Below are 14,620 nucleotides of genomic sequence, written 5' to 3'. Positions count from 1 at the left end.
CTTACATATTACTAACGAGGAAGTCAGAAACAACACTGATAATTTAAAAGGTTTAAAATTAAATAAAGTTACACCATTAAAATTAGGTCACTTGTTATTTAACGGTAACACTAAAGAACATCAGTGACAATGAACTGAAACTTCCTATTGATGCTTCAGCACTCAGTGGGAAGATATAAATTCAATACCCCTATACCACTCAGATCCGATGTGACTCTGCAGCTGAAGCTGCAATGTCTACATGCAGAGGGGTGATGGGGAAGGGGAGGAGAGAAAAAGGACAAATTGTCCTCAGCAGACTACTGTTGTACACCTTCTTGCAGGTGGTCAAAGAGAGCATTGGCAGAGGTCTGAAACACAATGCTCACCATATAATGGGAATATATAACCCAGCAGGACCCAAACTGGGAGAAAACTCAGTCCCTGTTTAAACAGAGACAACAACAGATATATAATCATATTAATTCTTTCAATTTGAAACATGTGGTCCACCAGAAACAAACCATCACATTTTTAAATACTGCTACTTTGAACTTTGGTGAACATCATTAGTTTACTCGAAGCATGTTGGCTATTCCACTCTACATACCTTTATATTATACACGTTCAGAATCAGCAACAGCAGTGTTATCAGCACCAGGAACGTAAAAAGGGACCGATAGATGTAGGAGGAAAGAGCAGTTATTTTTGTGGCTTTTTCATCCATACTGGAAGGTCACTGTGCGCTAGTACACCATCAGTCTGTTTAGCACTTCTGCTTTGTAACTGCAACAAAAAAACTAAATAAATTTAATATCAAGAAATCACTGGGACCTGATAGTTTCCATTTGAGGATTCTGAGGGAAGCCTGTGACTAGAGTTTCACAAAATGTCTTGGAAAGTAAATTTTGCCACTGAACTGGAGGGTGGGAAATCTGGCATCCCTCAGAAAAAGGAGACAGGGATAAGCTAAGTAATTATAGACCAGTTGGTCTTACTTCAGGTGTTGGGAAACTAAAAACCTCTATCAACTAGGCACTTAGAGAAACATAAATAAACAGGGCCAGTAAACACTGATTAGAGGAGTCAAACAATAGTTTGACATAGTCATACTCACTGAATCATACCTTACAGCCAATGTCCCAAACTCCACCATCACCATCCTTGGGTATGACCTGTCCCACTGGCAGGATAGACCCACCAGAGATGCCGACAAAGTGGTATACAGTCAAGAGGGAGTCACTCTGGGAGTTCTCAATGTTGTCTCCAGACCATATGAAGTCTCATGGCATCAAGTCAAATATGGACAAGGAAAACTCCTGCTGATTGCTACCTACTACCCTCTCGCAATTGATGAATCAGGACACCTCCATGTTGAATACAACTTGGAAGAAGTACTGCGGGTAGGTAGCAAAGGCACAGAATGTACTTTCGGTGGAAGGCTTCAATCTCCATCACCGAGAGTGGCTTGGTGCACTAATACTGACTGAGCTGGCCTAATCCTGAAACACATATCTGTCAGAATGGGCCTGCAGCAGGTGGTGAGTGAACCGATGTGAGTGAAAAAACTACTTGGCTACGTCCTCGCCAATCTACCTGTTGCAGTTGCATCTGTCCATGATAGTACTGGTAGGAGTGACCACCACACCGTCCCTGTGGCGACAAAGTGCTGTCTTCACACTGAAGACATCTTTTGTCACATTATCACCATGCAAAATGGGATAGATTCAGAACAGATCTAGCAGCTCAAAATTGGGCATCCATGAGATGATGTGGATTATCATCAGTAGCAGAATTGTATACAAATGAATCTGTAACTTTCTGGCCTGGCATATCCCCCCGTTTACCATTACCATCAGGTCATAGGACCAACCCTGGTTTCATGAAGACTGTGGGAGAGCAAGCCAGGAGCAGCACCAGGCATACCCAAAATGAAGTACCAGTCTAGTGAAGCTACATCACAGGACTACATGCATGCTAAATAGTGGAAGCAGCATACTACAGACAGAGGTAAGTGACCTCGACAAACAACGGATCAGATCAAAGTCCTGCGGCATCCTCTTGAAAATGGTGGTAGACAATTAAACAATGAATGGAAGGAGGCGGTTCCACAAACGTCTCCATCCTCAAAGGTGGAGGAGCCCAGCACATGAGTGCAAAAAAGTAAGGCTGAAGCATTTGCAACCATCTTCTGCCAGAAGTGCTAACTGGATGATCCATCTCAGTCTCCTCCTGAGGTTGTTGCCATCACAGAAGCCAGTCTTCAGCCAATTTAATTAATTCCACTTAATATTAAGAAATGTCTGAAGGCACTGGATACAGTAAAATCTAAGGGCCCCAATAATGTCATGACGTAGTGCTGAAGACTTATGCTCCAGACTAACTGCACCTCCAGCCAAGTTTTCCAGTACAGATACAACACTGGCATCTACCCAACAATGTGAAAAATTGCTCAGGGTGTGCTGTCCACAAAAAGCAGAACAAATCTCAACCAGCCAATTACCGCTCAATCAGACCCCTCTCGATCATCGGCAAAGTGATGGAAACTGTCATCGATATTGCTATCAAGCAACAGTTACTCAACAATAACCTGCTCACCAATGCTCATTTTGTGTTCTTCCAGGACCACTTGGCTCTCAACTTCCTTATAGCCTTGATACAAACATGGAAAAGGTAACTGAATCCCAGAGGTGAGGTGAGGCACCTGGCATTTAAGGCAGCATTTGACCGAGTGCAGCATCAAGGAGTCCTAGCAAAACTGAAGTCAATGGGAATAAGGGAAAAGTCTCTTCTGGCTGGAGTCATACCTAGCACAAAGGAAGACGGCTGTGGTTGTTGATAGTCAAGTATCTCAGCCACAGGACATCGCTATGGAATTTGCTCAGGGCAATGTCCTAGGCTCAACTATCCTCAGCTGCTTCATCAATGGCCTACCCTGCATCATAAGGTCAGAAGTGGGGATGTTCACTGATGATCACACAAACTTCAGTTCTATTCACAACTCCTCAATTAACAATGCAATGTGTACCCGCATGCAGCAAGACCGAGAAAACGTTCAGGCTTGGGCTTGAGCCACACATGTGCCAGGAAATGACCATCTCTAACCAGAGAGAATCTAATCATTTCCTCCCTTGACGGTCAATGGCATTACCATTACTGAATCCCTCACCATCAACATTCTGGGGGCAATGTTCCCTCCAAGGTGCACATGTGTGTGGCTGCGAAACAATCTGGAAAGTACCACGCATCGTAATAATCAGGATGCTCACAACAATGAGCTCAAACGAGAAGCAGGTCTGAGCATCAAACCCAATGGTAAAAACAGCAGCAGCTGGAGATATAGCAGGAATGATTGGAGGAGCAGTGAGTGTGGGGGAGAGGGTATCTGTGATTGGAGGAGAGGTGAGTGCAGGAGAGAAAGAGTCTGTGTTTGAAGGAGCAGTGATTGCAGGAGAAGGGGAAGTTGTGATTGGAGGAGCAGCAAGTTTAAACAGGGGGATGGAGGTGGGGGGAGACGGGGCAGCGGTGGGAGGTACTTGTGTGTCCGGAAGAGAGCAGTGCTTGATGAGAAGGGCAGAAGGCAAGGAGCCAGTCAAGAACTCAGAGCCCCTGAAAAGACTGAACTTCAGAAGCTGAGAGTGCTCCAAATTCATTAGTCAATGGTTGTAGGTGAGGGAGAGACTTGGAAAAATTCCCTGATGGCTCATCGCCTATAAGGGGAGGAGAGAGGCTGAGCTGGATGAAAATGATGGGATAGGGAACATCTGGTTGCCAGTACTGGAGTAAAGCCAGACTTGGGAGTGCTCCCCATTCAGCAGCTCTTAATGGTCCACGATTCAATCAGGAGCCAAATGGCCAGGATGGCCCACAACAACTAGAGGCCACACACCTATTTGACATGGCCCATCAGGGCAAGATAAACACACACTGTCTGGGATGAAGTTTATCAATGGATTTAGCCTACATGAACACCTAATTCTTTCTGACAGGCAAGTTTCTAATGCAGATTGGGTTATTGATCATACATATTGATGGTGACCAATGAACCGTTAGCATTTACTGAGCCGCATGTGCCAGCCTAGAAACCACAGGTTAAATTAAAACTGTATTCATAAGTGATAATGGATAAGAGATGAGATTATGTGAGTTTCATTTCACTGTTTGGTGGGACGAATGGATTTTTAGTGTTGTTTGTGATCTAAACCCAGATTTTCAGGCTATGTGCATCCTCCTAGCTCCTTGCACATTTAATCTAATCTCCTTAAAGTACAAGCTCTTGTGTCAGGAAAAGGGAGCTAACAGAAACAGGTGTAGGATGTGTGAGGAGAAGTAGAATGGGATGTGTGAGGAGAGGGAGAACGCAACCAGTGAACTCACTGTTAGGAGTTAGAATGGGACATGTGAGAGTAGAGGTAGAAAGGGATGTGTGAACTGAGGTAGATTGTTCTGTGTCAGGGTAGGCAGAATAGGACATGTGAGAAGAGGTAGTTTGGGATGTATGAGAAGGGGACTAGGATGTGTGAGGAAAGAGATATTGGGATGTAAGAGGAAAGGGAGAATGGAACACGTATGAGCAGAGGGAGAATGTGATGTGCAAGGAGTGGTAGAATGGAATGCATGTAAGGAGATGGAGAATGGGACATGTGAGGAGAGGTAGAACAAGACACGCAAGAGAAATGGTAAATGTTCTATTAGAGAAAACCAGTTGGTGAAGGATAGAAGTGAAGCCAATCTTTAAACATTTTTATATTTACTTACAGAGTTGCACATTACAGTGCAAGCATACACTTGCTAAGTCAACAACCACAGTTTTAGTCTATGTCTTTTTATAGCAGCTCAAGTGAATCCCCGGTTAATGCCCACCACCTTGAAGGGGTTAAGTAGAAACAAGTTGAGTTTTAGAAAAGCATCTCAGCAGAATTTAACAGTCAGGTTGAGAAAATAAACAAATATGCTGCTAGGGTAAAGGACAAGATTAGGGAGCGAAGGTTGGAGCCGGGAATTCGAGGCCATTATTTCCATGGAAGATTAGTGTAATGGGAAACAAAGAGATAATAAGCTCAGTATGGAGCCATCTGGTATGTGTATTGATAAGGCTGAGGATATGTGTTCATTGAAATGTGTAATCAATCACCATTGTTTTATGATCAATCTTATCAATCATCCGTTGTTTGAACACATTGTATGATAAAAACGGTGTATAAGTTTGTGCTCCTGAATGTAAAGTTAGAGTATTACCTCGGAATACCCGAGGTGGTGTCTCTCCCTGCGTACGCTTGAATAAATCGATTGAACCTGTACCTGAGTCCCCTTGTGTGATGGTCGAGTTGTCCCACAACAACCTATATACAATTGATATAAAATTAATGGATTCGCTTCTCTGCCTTTAAATGAAAATTAGAGTTAACATGTACAACCAAAATGTTAAATCAAATTCAATCAAAAATGTACATATCTGTACAATTAATTACATTGAGAGACATCTCTCCTCTAGGACCCCTAAAACATCCTTTATAATGCATTTCTTTTTGTAAAGCAGTCAGACAGTTGATGATTTGCATCCAGACATTTTATTTTAGAGATTTCCTTTCCTTTCAGCATTTGTTTCAAGCCAGTAAGGTCAATCCATAACCTTTTTCTCGCTCACACTTTTCGTACAGTGTACATTATCCCACAGTGAAGGATTATCTACATAATATTCAATGTACTTAGGATCCTCTATACAGAACCTCACTTCAAATATTTGACAACAGAATCCCTTATTCACTACCTCCACAAAAGCTAGTATTTTATCAGCCAAAGTGCTTTTAACAAACTTTTTTTTATTTTCTTAGCTTCTCAAGCTCATGGACAACATTTCTCATTTTCACCCAGAAGAACTATTATCAAATCAACTGCACTAGAATAGCGATCAGGAAGATTAGTATGTGAAGCGCTGCTAAAAATGACTAGTTTCATGTTATTTGGGTCATCTAAGGATGGTAACCTAAGTATGTATTTCTCCAGATTTAGGTTTTTTAAAATATTTTATTTGCCCTTCAAACATTCTTGAGTTTAGGGTGTTTCATCATAGTACTTAACTCCAACACATCAAAGCTAACAGCTGGTCTAGCATGATCACCTAAACAGTTCAACTGACCAATTAAGCTTCACAATTGCTCTGCCTGTTCTTTAGGTAGGACATTATCTTTCTGTGATGACCTAGTACAATTACTCTAAATAGAATTTTTGATTTAAAGTTATTCCAGACCTACTCAGCTTAATATCTAAACCAATATGTTTAAAAGCCCCACAGCCGACTCCCAATTTTAAATTAAGAAATCATTAACATGCCTCATGAAGATGCCAGAAGGTTTTCTTTTATGATACCAATAAACATTGTAGGATCTGCGTTCAGTTTAATACAACCTATTTTCAGCATCTCACCGAAAAATACCATACACTGGAAGCATCAGTTTTAAATTCATTTTTTGTGGGATGTGGTGTTGCTGGCTTTGCCAGCATTTAATGCCCATCCCTACTTCCCCTTGAACTGAATGGTTTGCTAGGCCATTTCAGAAGGCATTTTAAGAGTCAACCACATTGCTGTGGGTCTGGAGTCACATGTAGGCCAGACCAGGTAAGGACGGCAGATTTCCTTCCCTGAGGGCATTAGTGAACCAGATGGGGTTTTACAACAATTGACAATGATTTCATGGCCACATTAGACAAGTATTGAATTCCAGATGTATTAATTGAATTTAAATTTCACCATCTGTTGTGGTGGGATTCGACCATTAGCTTGGGCTCTGAATTACTAATCTAGTGACACTACCACTGCGCCATCGCCTACCCTGTAGGGTCATAGATGCATTTGTTTAGTTTCCATAGTTTTTCTTCTGCATTTGTTACCTCTTTGGGTGGTTTTTTAACAATTCCCTCTGAAAAGTATCACCCTGCAGAAACACGAACTTTATGCTGATTGATCTGTGTTCCCATGAATATGTGGCCAAACATCTGTATCACCCAGTTGCTCTTCAAAGCCCCTTAGCAACTAGCCTCACTTTAGCCTTCTAAGTCCCATCTTCAAGGACTTTATTTTATTACAAATCCACCTATGTGACAAAGCTGTTTGCCCCTTTTCTGGTGCCTCTGAATAAACTCCAAACTCACTCCAACTATCTAATTCCCTTTGCTTTGCCTCTCTTAGTAGTTTATCCTCAAGTTTATTGGCAGCCATAAAACTTCGTCATCATGAAGACTTCTGCTTCCACTTTTGTTCCGAGACTCTTCTGCATTTCATTGTGTAATATATTCAACCTCTACTTGTACTTTTATGTCTTTCGGGACTACTACTGCAAGATTGTCTTCTTGCCCTTTCTCCGGTACATGATTGTTTTTCTCATGCAAGAGTCACATTTGGACTCACCATTAATACTTGCATTATGTTTGCTTCCCCTCCACTCTTTCACCCCATTCTGCCAGTCTATGGGCTTCGCTTCTTGGCCGTCATCCTCAACATTCAACCAATATTTAAACTTGCCAGTAGCTTTTCCTGCACGTCTCAGAATTGCCATCTCTCTCTATTCACTAGACCCCTCAGGAATATATTTCACCCAAGAACCTAGTCTGGGCAAATGGCCATTTTTTGTGATAACTCCGTCCTGTGTGTCACGATAACTCACATTACTACTATCTTGCCCTTGATCTACCGTCAAGACCCTCATCACAGAACACACGAGCACTTGAAGTACAAGGTTCCTTGTTTATTTCAATCAGAATCTGAGAATTTGTAATTAATTCCATTAAATCATGAGGAATGAACCTTAACAGTTTGATTGCCAATGTTGATCAGTACTGTTCTACCATCATAACCTATCACCTTACCATGGTCGATGACCCTATTCTTTATAATACACCGATTCCCCAGCATTAAATTCTGTCTCAGATGGTCTTATACAAGGCCTTGGTGCTTTCTGAATTTTCTCAGACTCAGTCTTGATTGAAGACCGCCTTCATGTAAAATATTCAAGTGTGCAGAAAAAAATGGAACCTTCTGTCATGCATGGAAGGAACCGTGATGAAATAAACAATGAAATAGAAGAAATATGAATTTAAAAAGTTAACTGTGTTACGGCCAGATGAGAAATGTGTCTAAGGGTCTTTTGCCATCTTTACCTGATCTTATTGTAACAGGATTTAATTTTAAACACACTGTATTTTGAGATGCCCCTGTGAATTCTTGTTCACAGCTTTCCAATTATAAGGCAAAGAAATGAGCACAAACAGGCTTTCTTTGGTTTAAAGAAGAAAAGTGAAATTTATTAAACTTACTTAAACTCTAATATGGTTCACGCCGACTGATATACAATGCACCCACGCTAGCATGCACACACGATTTACACATGCATTTAGGGACAGAAAAGAGAAGAAAAGATAAAGTGGAACAGGTTGAAGCAATATATTGTTACTATGCTTCGCTCATGGTATAATCCTTTTGTAGGTAATTTTTGCGTTTTGTTGGGCCCAGTATTCTGCTTAAACCTTGTTCGCGTAGAAAACTTTTCTCTCTTTGAGGTTCACGTGTCTTCACAAGATTCAGTTCCCTGAGAAGGAGATGGGATCAGTCAGACAGGAGAGGCTGTAATTCTTGCTTCAATGTGTGCCTCAGTCTTGGCAGGTGAGAGGTTTGCCTGACACCTCCACACCCAGGGGAATTATGTGCGATTTGAAGAAAAACGGCGCATTTCATTACAGAGTTTGAGAGAAATATAAGATACAGAAAGAAAACCATGCATTTCTCTCATTCATTTCCATTCATTCACTAATTTTAAAGCTTATTTAAACTAGTCTGTCCTGGGTAACAGGGCTGCTTTAATTTTCTCTTTTTTTTTTACAGGAGAGTTAGTGGGGGGTGGGGGGGGGGTGGGTCTTTCCTGATTCTGAGTCATGCAAAGACCTTTTACTTCAGAGGATGGGTGGTTCTCTTTTCCTCTGACTGTGGGGGAGGATTCTTTGTTACTCTTCTCTTTGTTCTCTGGGACACTCCTACCTGCAGGTATTTGTGCAGACTTAACTGCGTTCTACTGTGACACTTCAACTATGTGAGGCATCACCCTTACAGTTTCTCTGCCCCTCCTAGAGGTCTCTCTTTGTCCCTGCAGATTCCTGTAAACGCTGTTAGCAACTCTGATGGGGTGCTTCTAGAGTCTACATGTTTGATCTAGCTTTTCACATTTTGCAGGGTTGGTTGACCAGACAGTAGTGGTTTTCATCCAGGAATTTTCCCAGACTTCCTTTAACCTGCCCTTTTGGTCTCTTTTTCAACTTCTCTTTCTAAACTTTTGCCGGCCCTGTGCCTGCCTGCCCCCTTTTGTTCTTTGCAGGGGTCCCTAACAGTTCACCAGCCCTTTGCTGGAGGGTCCTTCTAACACCGGTACAGGACTCAGGGGTGCAGGCTTCACTGTAGATTGGGGCTTCCCCTCAACCTGGCACATGTGGCAACTCCTGCAGTACTCCACCACATCTTTGTGGAGTTTTGGCCGGTCAAACTGCTGTCTTATGCGGGCATTGGTCTTTCGTATACCGGCATGTACTGCTACTGTAGTCTCATGGGCACTTCTTAATATTTCTCCCCGGTACCTCTGCGGCACCACTAACAGGTGAACTACTGTCTACTCCTTGCCCTCAGGTCTGTGAGGAGAACTCCATTCCTCATCAGTACCTCATTCTTTAAATAGTAGCAGTCAGGGACTCCCTCTGCTTCACTTTCAGACTGGGCAGCCTGTGCTAACTCTTGCAAAACTGGATTGGCTCACTGAGCCTTAGCTAAGGAAAATCCATTTAATTCATTCCCTGGGTCTCCTAACGTTCCAAAGAAAGTCTCAGACCGGCAGACCTCATGGTCATTTTCCTGCAGTGCCAATGCAGTCTCCTCTGGGGGAGCTGGTTTGATCATGGCCTGACCCATTACACATTCAGGGAAACTGCAGGAGACTGTCTCCTGCCACCGCCCTGTATTTCTGACCTCCTGTGGTCTTTCTTTCGTTACTGGGGGGGGCTACCACCTTCACCCGTCAGATCATTACCTAGGAACAGGTCAACCCTGTGCACAGGCAAATTGGAGACAATCCCTACAGTCACCGGTCCCGAAAGTAGGCCGTAGGTGCACCCAGTGTACCAGTACAGCCATACACTGCCCTGCAGTACCATTCACCACCATTTTGGTGTCCACTGCACTTTCTGGGGGAAAGGTCAGGCCTTTTCCCAGTAAAAGGAATCGAGTCGCCCCTGTGTCCCTGAGAATTACTATGGGCTTGCCTGCCCCACTCGAGGGATATGGGGTTAATTTCCCTTCAAACACAAAACTCTAATAACCATCAGGAATCCTATTAACTTTTCCTGCATTGGCTGTTGCAAGTTTCCTGAGTTGCTCACTTACTGCAGTTAAAGCCACAGCCTGTTCTGTGTTTTCCATCAGGTCCCCAACGTCACTGAACGGGTGTGCCCTGATTAACCCTATCGGTTTCCTCTTTAGTTTCCAGCAGTCAGCTTTTAAATGCCCTGCCTTATTACACTGGAAGCACACAGGTTTCTGGGTCCCACTCTTGCTCACAGCACCTTCCTTTTTGGCTGGAGGAGGGCCCCCTGTGTCTCCTGCTTTCCTTTCTCTCTCTGGACTGCCTGGGCGGATATCACCTTCCCACCCTTTGTCCTTTTCGGATTTGTGGGGTGATTAGGAAAGGTTTTCCCTGGAAAACCAACTTATAAATTAAAGCAAACTCATTGATCAGAACAGCTGCTTTTTGGAGTCCCTGAACCCGCTGCTCCTCTACATGGGTTTTTATTGAGAATGGAAGAGAACTTTTAAATTCCTCTAACAGAATTACTTCTCTGAGAGTCTCATAGCTGAGCTGTATTTTTAAAGCCCTCAGCCACTGGTCAAAAGCCAGCTGCTTACCTCTTTCAAACTCCAGATAAGTTTGATTGGCTTGCTTCTTGAGGGTTCTAAACTTTTGGCGATAGGCTTCGGGTACTAATTCATGTGCTCCGATGATAGCATTTTTGGTCAGTTCATAATCTGATGAACTCTCATCTGGTGGCAAGGAATAGTTAGTTTCCAGTTAGTTTGCTTTGCAGTAAAAGAGACCAGGTCTCAGCTGGCCATTTTAGCTGCCTTGCCAATTTCTTGAAGGACACGAAAAACACTTCCACATGTTCTTCATTGAATTTTGGAATTAATTGAGTGAGTTTTAGCAATCTTGCACCCAGCCCTGAATTATGCTCCTCCATATTGGCCATGCTTTCACTAGAGTTACTCTGTCGCCCCCTAGTTAACTCAAGCAGCTTCAACTCTCTTTCTTTGCATTCTTTCCAGAATTTTCTTTCCCTCTCTCTCTCCTCTTTCTCTTATTCCTTCTCCTGCCTTTCATTTTCTTCACGTTCCTTTTGGAAGGCTCTTTCTTTTTCCCTGTCCTGCCTCTGTCTCTCTTTTTCTGTTTCCTCAAATTCAAGTTTCCTTTGTTCCAATTGTATCTTTGCTACCAATACCCCATGAGATTCTGTTGGGCCACCAATCTTAGGAGTTCAGACTTCCTAGCCTTGCCAGGAACAGTGATCCCACACTGCTTAGCCATTTTTCTCAACTCCTCCAAGGACAGTGCTTTTAACTTATCCCAAGTTACTTCACCCTGGCTTGGAGAGCTACTCGCTTCAGTTTCAGACATGTTAGTATTCAATCACACACAACCACAAGAAAGCCTGTATTGATATTTTGCTCTTTTTGATTGGGAACAATTTGGCTTCCCACTTACAATTTCATTTGTTCGGCTGTAGGTAAAATTCCAGAGGATAGCACTCAATTTCTGTTATAACCAGGTGAGCAATGTGTCTGGGGGTCTTTTGCTGTCTTTACCTGGTCTTATTGTAACAGGGTTTAATTTTAAACACACTGTGTTTTGAGATCCCGCTTTGTAAATTCTTGTTCACAGTTTTCCAATTATAAAGCAAAGAAATGAGCAGAAACAGGCTTTCTTTGGTTGAAAGAGGAAAAGTGAAATTTATTAAACTTACTTAACCTCTAATACGGTTCATGCCGACGGATACACGACGCGCCCACGCTAGTATGCACATGTGATATACACATACAGATAGGGACAGAAAAGAGAAGAAAAGATAAAGTGGAATAGTTTGAGGCAATACCTTGTTACTGTGCTTCGCTCACGGTATAGTCCTTTTGTAGGTAATTCTTGCGTTTTGTTGGGAATCAGTATTCTACTTAAACCTTGTTCACGTAGGAAACTTTCCTCTTTGAGCTTCACATGTCTTCACAAGATTCAGTTCCCTGAGAAAGAGATGAGATCAGGCAGACAGGAGAGGCTGTAATTTTGGCTTCAGTATCAGGAGCACATGGCGTTCTGAGTTCGAATCCTTTGTTGGAAGTTCAAATCTCAACAGTCATGTGACTAAAACTGGTCTGATCACTTCTTCTGTGTATTGGGGAAGCAACGACTGGCTCCCTTTTGTTCCAACACTGCAAGTACTATGTAAATGTCCTTCCAGTCAGGGGCTTGAAATTTTAAGTTTTAATGTTCATGTGGTGAAATAATGTGTGCCTCAGTCTTGGTAGGTGGGGGGTTTGCCAGACAACTGTTAAACAAAACCACAAGAACATGGACACATGCACCAGAGTTAAAAATGGAATAGTGGTCATGTGACCCCTTATGTACTGGAAATCCAACAAACCTATCTACTAAGATGGAACTCATAAACCTTGTCTGAAATAGCTCTGGGGAGAACCCCGTTGAATCTGAAAGGAGCACTATTGCATATTGACATGTTATTGACATGAATGAACTAACAAAGGGGACAGGTAGACTCACAGCCCACACAAAAATGTACAGGTGTGAACTGGTATAGTGTTAACAGAATGAGCCCAATTAAGACATCAATTGATAGTCATGGTTATCATACCCGGTCATTGTGTGGTCACACCAGGGTAGAGGGCCATTGTCTCCTAACAAAAACTCCAATGTGATGGATTTTTACCTTTAAATGGTAGGCCTCTGGAGAGAGAAGGGAGATCAAGCAAGCGGTCCAGTTAGAGGTTGTGCAAGAGATCCAGCAAAGCAAGAAGAATCCTGCTGAACAACCACTGAAATGTCATTACAGCAGAAACATCACAAAGTGACTTTAGGACTTGCACCCAGCAGGTAGTTGGAATCTGGAATGCACTGCCTGAAGAGGCAGGAACCCTCATATCATTTAATAAATATTTAGATGAGCACTTGAAATGCCACAGCATACAAGGCTATGGGCCAAGTGAAGGAATATGGGATTCGAATAGTTGGGTGCTGGATGATCAGCACAGACACGATGGGCCAAAGACCCTGTTTCTGTGCTGTATAACTGACTCTATGACTCTCCATTTGTAAAGGTAACAACATCCACACCACCAGTTTAGTGCTGAGTTGTACACAACTAGAACTCTACAACACCTCAACAAGTTCAAGACTACAAACAGGTCTCCTTTAAAAAAGACTTTCCACCTAAGAAAATTCAACAGGTTTACTGTAAACACAAGGACTTACTTCACTTTGGGTGTTAAACTACCTACTTCTTTCTCTATATCTATCCATTCTTGTGAATGTGTTGTGAGTGAATAGGTGTATGAGTGAGGTTGTGACCATTTTGGGAAATGTGTAAAAATAAATCGTTTTCCTTTTTTACCCTACAAGAAAAGCTGTCCTTTGTCTTAAAAAAAACAGAAAGTGCAGGAAATACTCAGCAGGTCAGGCAGTATCTGTGTCGAGAGAAGCATAGCTAACATTTCAGGTCTGTGCCCTTTCACCAGAACTGTCATTTGTCTGCTTATTTGACCTTAAAAAACACTCAGGGACTAATCCCCTATTTTTAACAAAACACAATTGCAGTCAGTTGGGACATGAACAGTGGGAACCACCCAAACCCCTTTCTACCTGTCTGTAACACTTCTAAAGCAGGAAGACAATCACAATGCAAAAAGGCAATTTGGGATTTCACCCAGAAACCAATTGATAGGGACTATATCCTCCTATCATCTAGCGTGAATTCTTTCCACAAACAGCCCATGCTAGGACAGTTGTCAACTTGCAGTCTGGTTGATTAGCTAAAATTTATACAGCATTTCATCGATCACTGCATGATTCATTTTACAGAGTCTGTTGCTGAAAGGACTTTCAGCTGCGGTATTAATGACCATGATGTTTATGTTTTCATACTTTGAACTCTTCATTGGAAAATTCCCATCCATTGTCAGTCAGAAACCTCATTGATGTCCCTATCCATTTCTCTATTTTAGCTATAATCACCCTTTTACCCTTACTAAGCATTATCGTAGAAAGACTAACTCTGGTCACCAGGTCCATAAAATGCAGAATGAAATTTAGATCCCAAGCAACCACCTTGTTAAAGTCAAGTAACAATAGAAGGCTGACAACAGGATGTGGTAGCATCCCCCGATTCTTTTTACAGATTTCAGTTCTCGACAATCTCTTCTGTTAGCCTTGTATACTTATATCAACCACACCTGCATCTTTTAGGAGGGTTTTTAACCTTTGACAATTTTCTCACTCTACTTGTCAATGTAAATTTAAGACAATTTGCTTTTATTTCTTCATGATTC

At 42.3% G+C, this 14,620-nt stretch overlaps 1 protein-coding gene across 6 annotated transcripts in view; it reads right to left on the bottom strand.

The window, feature by feature from the left end:
- The window catches only part of LOC137374584 (NXPE family member 3-like), a 94,128-nt gene that overhangs the window by 37,224 nt on the left and 42,284 nt on the right, over positions 1–14,620 (bottom strand). For 2 of the 6 annotated variants that reach the window (XM_068040910.1, XM_068040911.1), the window contains exons 3-5: positions 12,160–12,301; positions 5,218–5,321; positions 590–765 (exon numbers count right to left, since the gene is read on the bottom strand). The exons of 1 other annotated variant lie outside the window; for it this stretch is intronic. In XM_068040910.1, coding sequence (XP_067897011.1) covers positions 590–706 — 117 coding nt within the window. In that variant the 5' untranslated portion in view covers positions 707–765; positions 5,218–5,321; positions 12,160–12,301. The remainder of the gene's footprint in view (positions 1–589; positions 766–5,217; positions 5,322–12,159; positions 12,302–14,620) is intronic. 3 more of the 6 variants (XM_068040914.1, XM_068040913.1, XM_068040912.1) reach the window with 3 other exon arrangements.

This window comes from Heterodontus francisci, chromosome 10 (assembly GCF_036365525.1).
Source record: "Heterodontus francisci isolate sHetFra1 chromosome 10, sHetFra1.hap1, whole genome shotgun sequence".
In the NCBI taxonomy this organism is placed as follows: domain Eukaryota; kingdom Metazoa; phylum Chordata; class Chondrichthyes; order Heterodontiformes; family Heterodontidae; genus Heterodontus; species Heterodontus francisci.
Note: the sequence above shows the minus strand (reverse complement) of the source record. Positions and strands in the feature narration are given on the sequence as shown.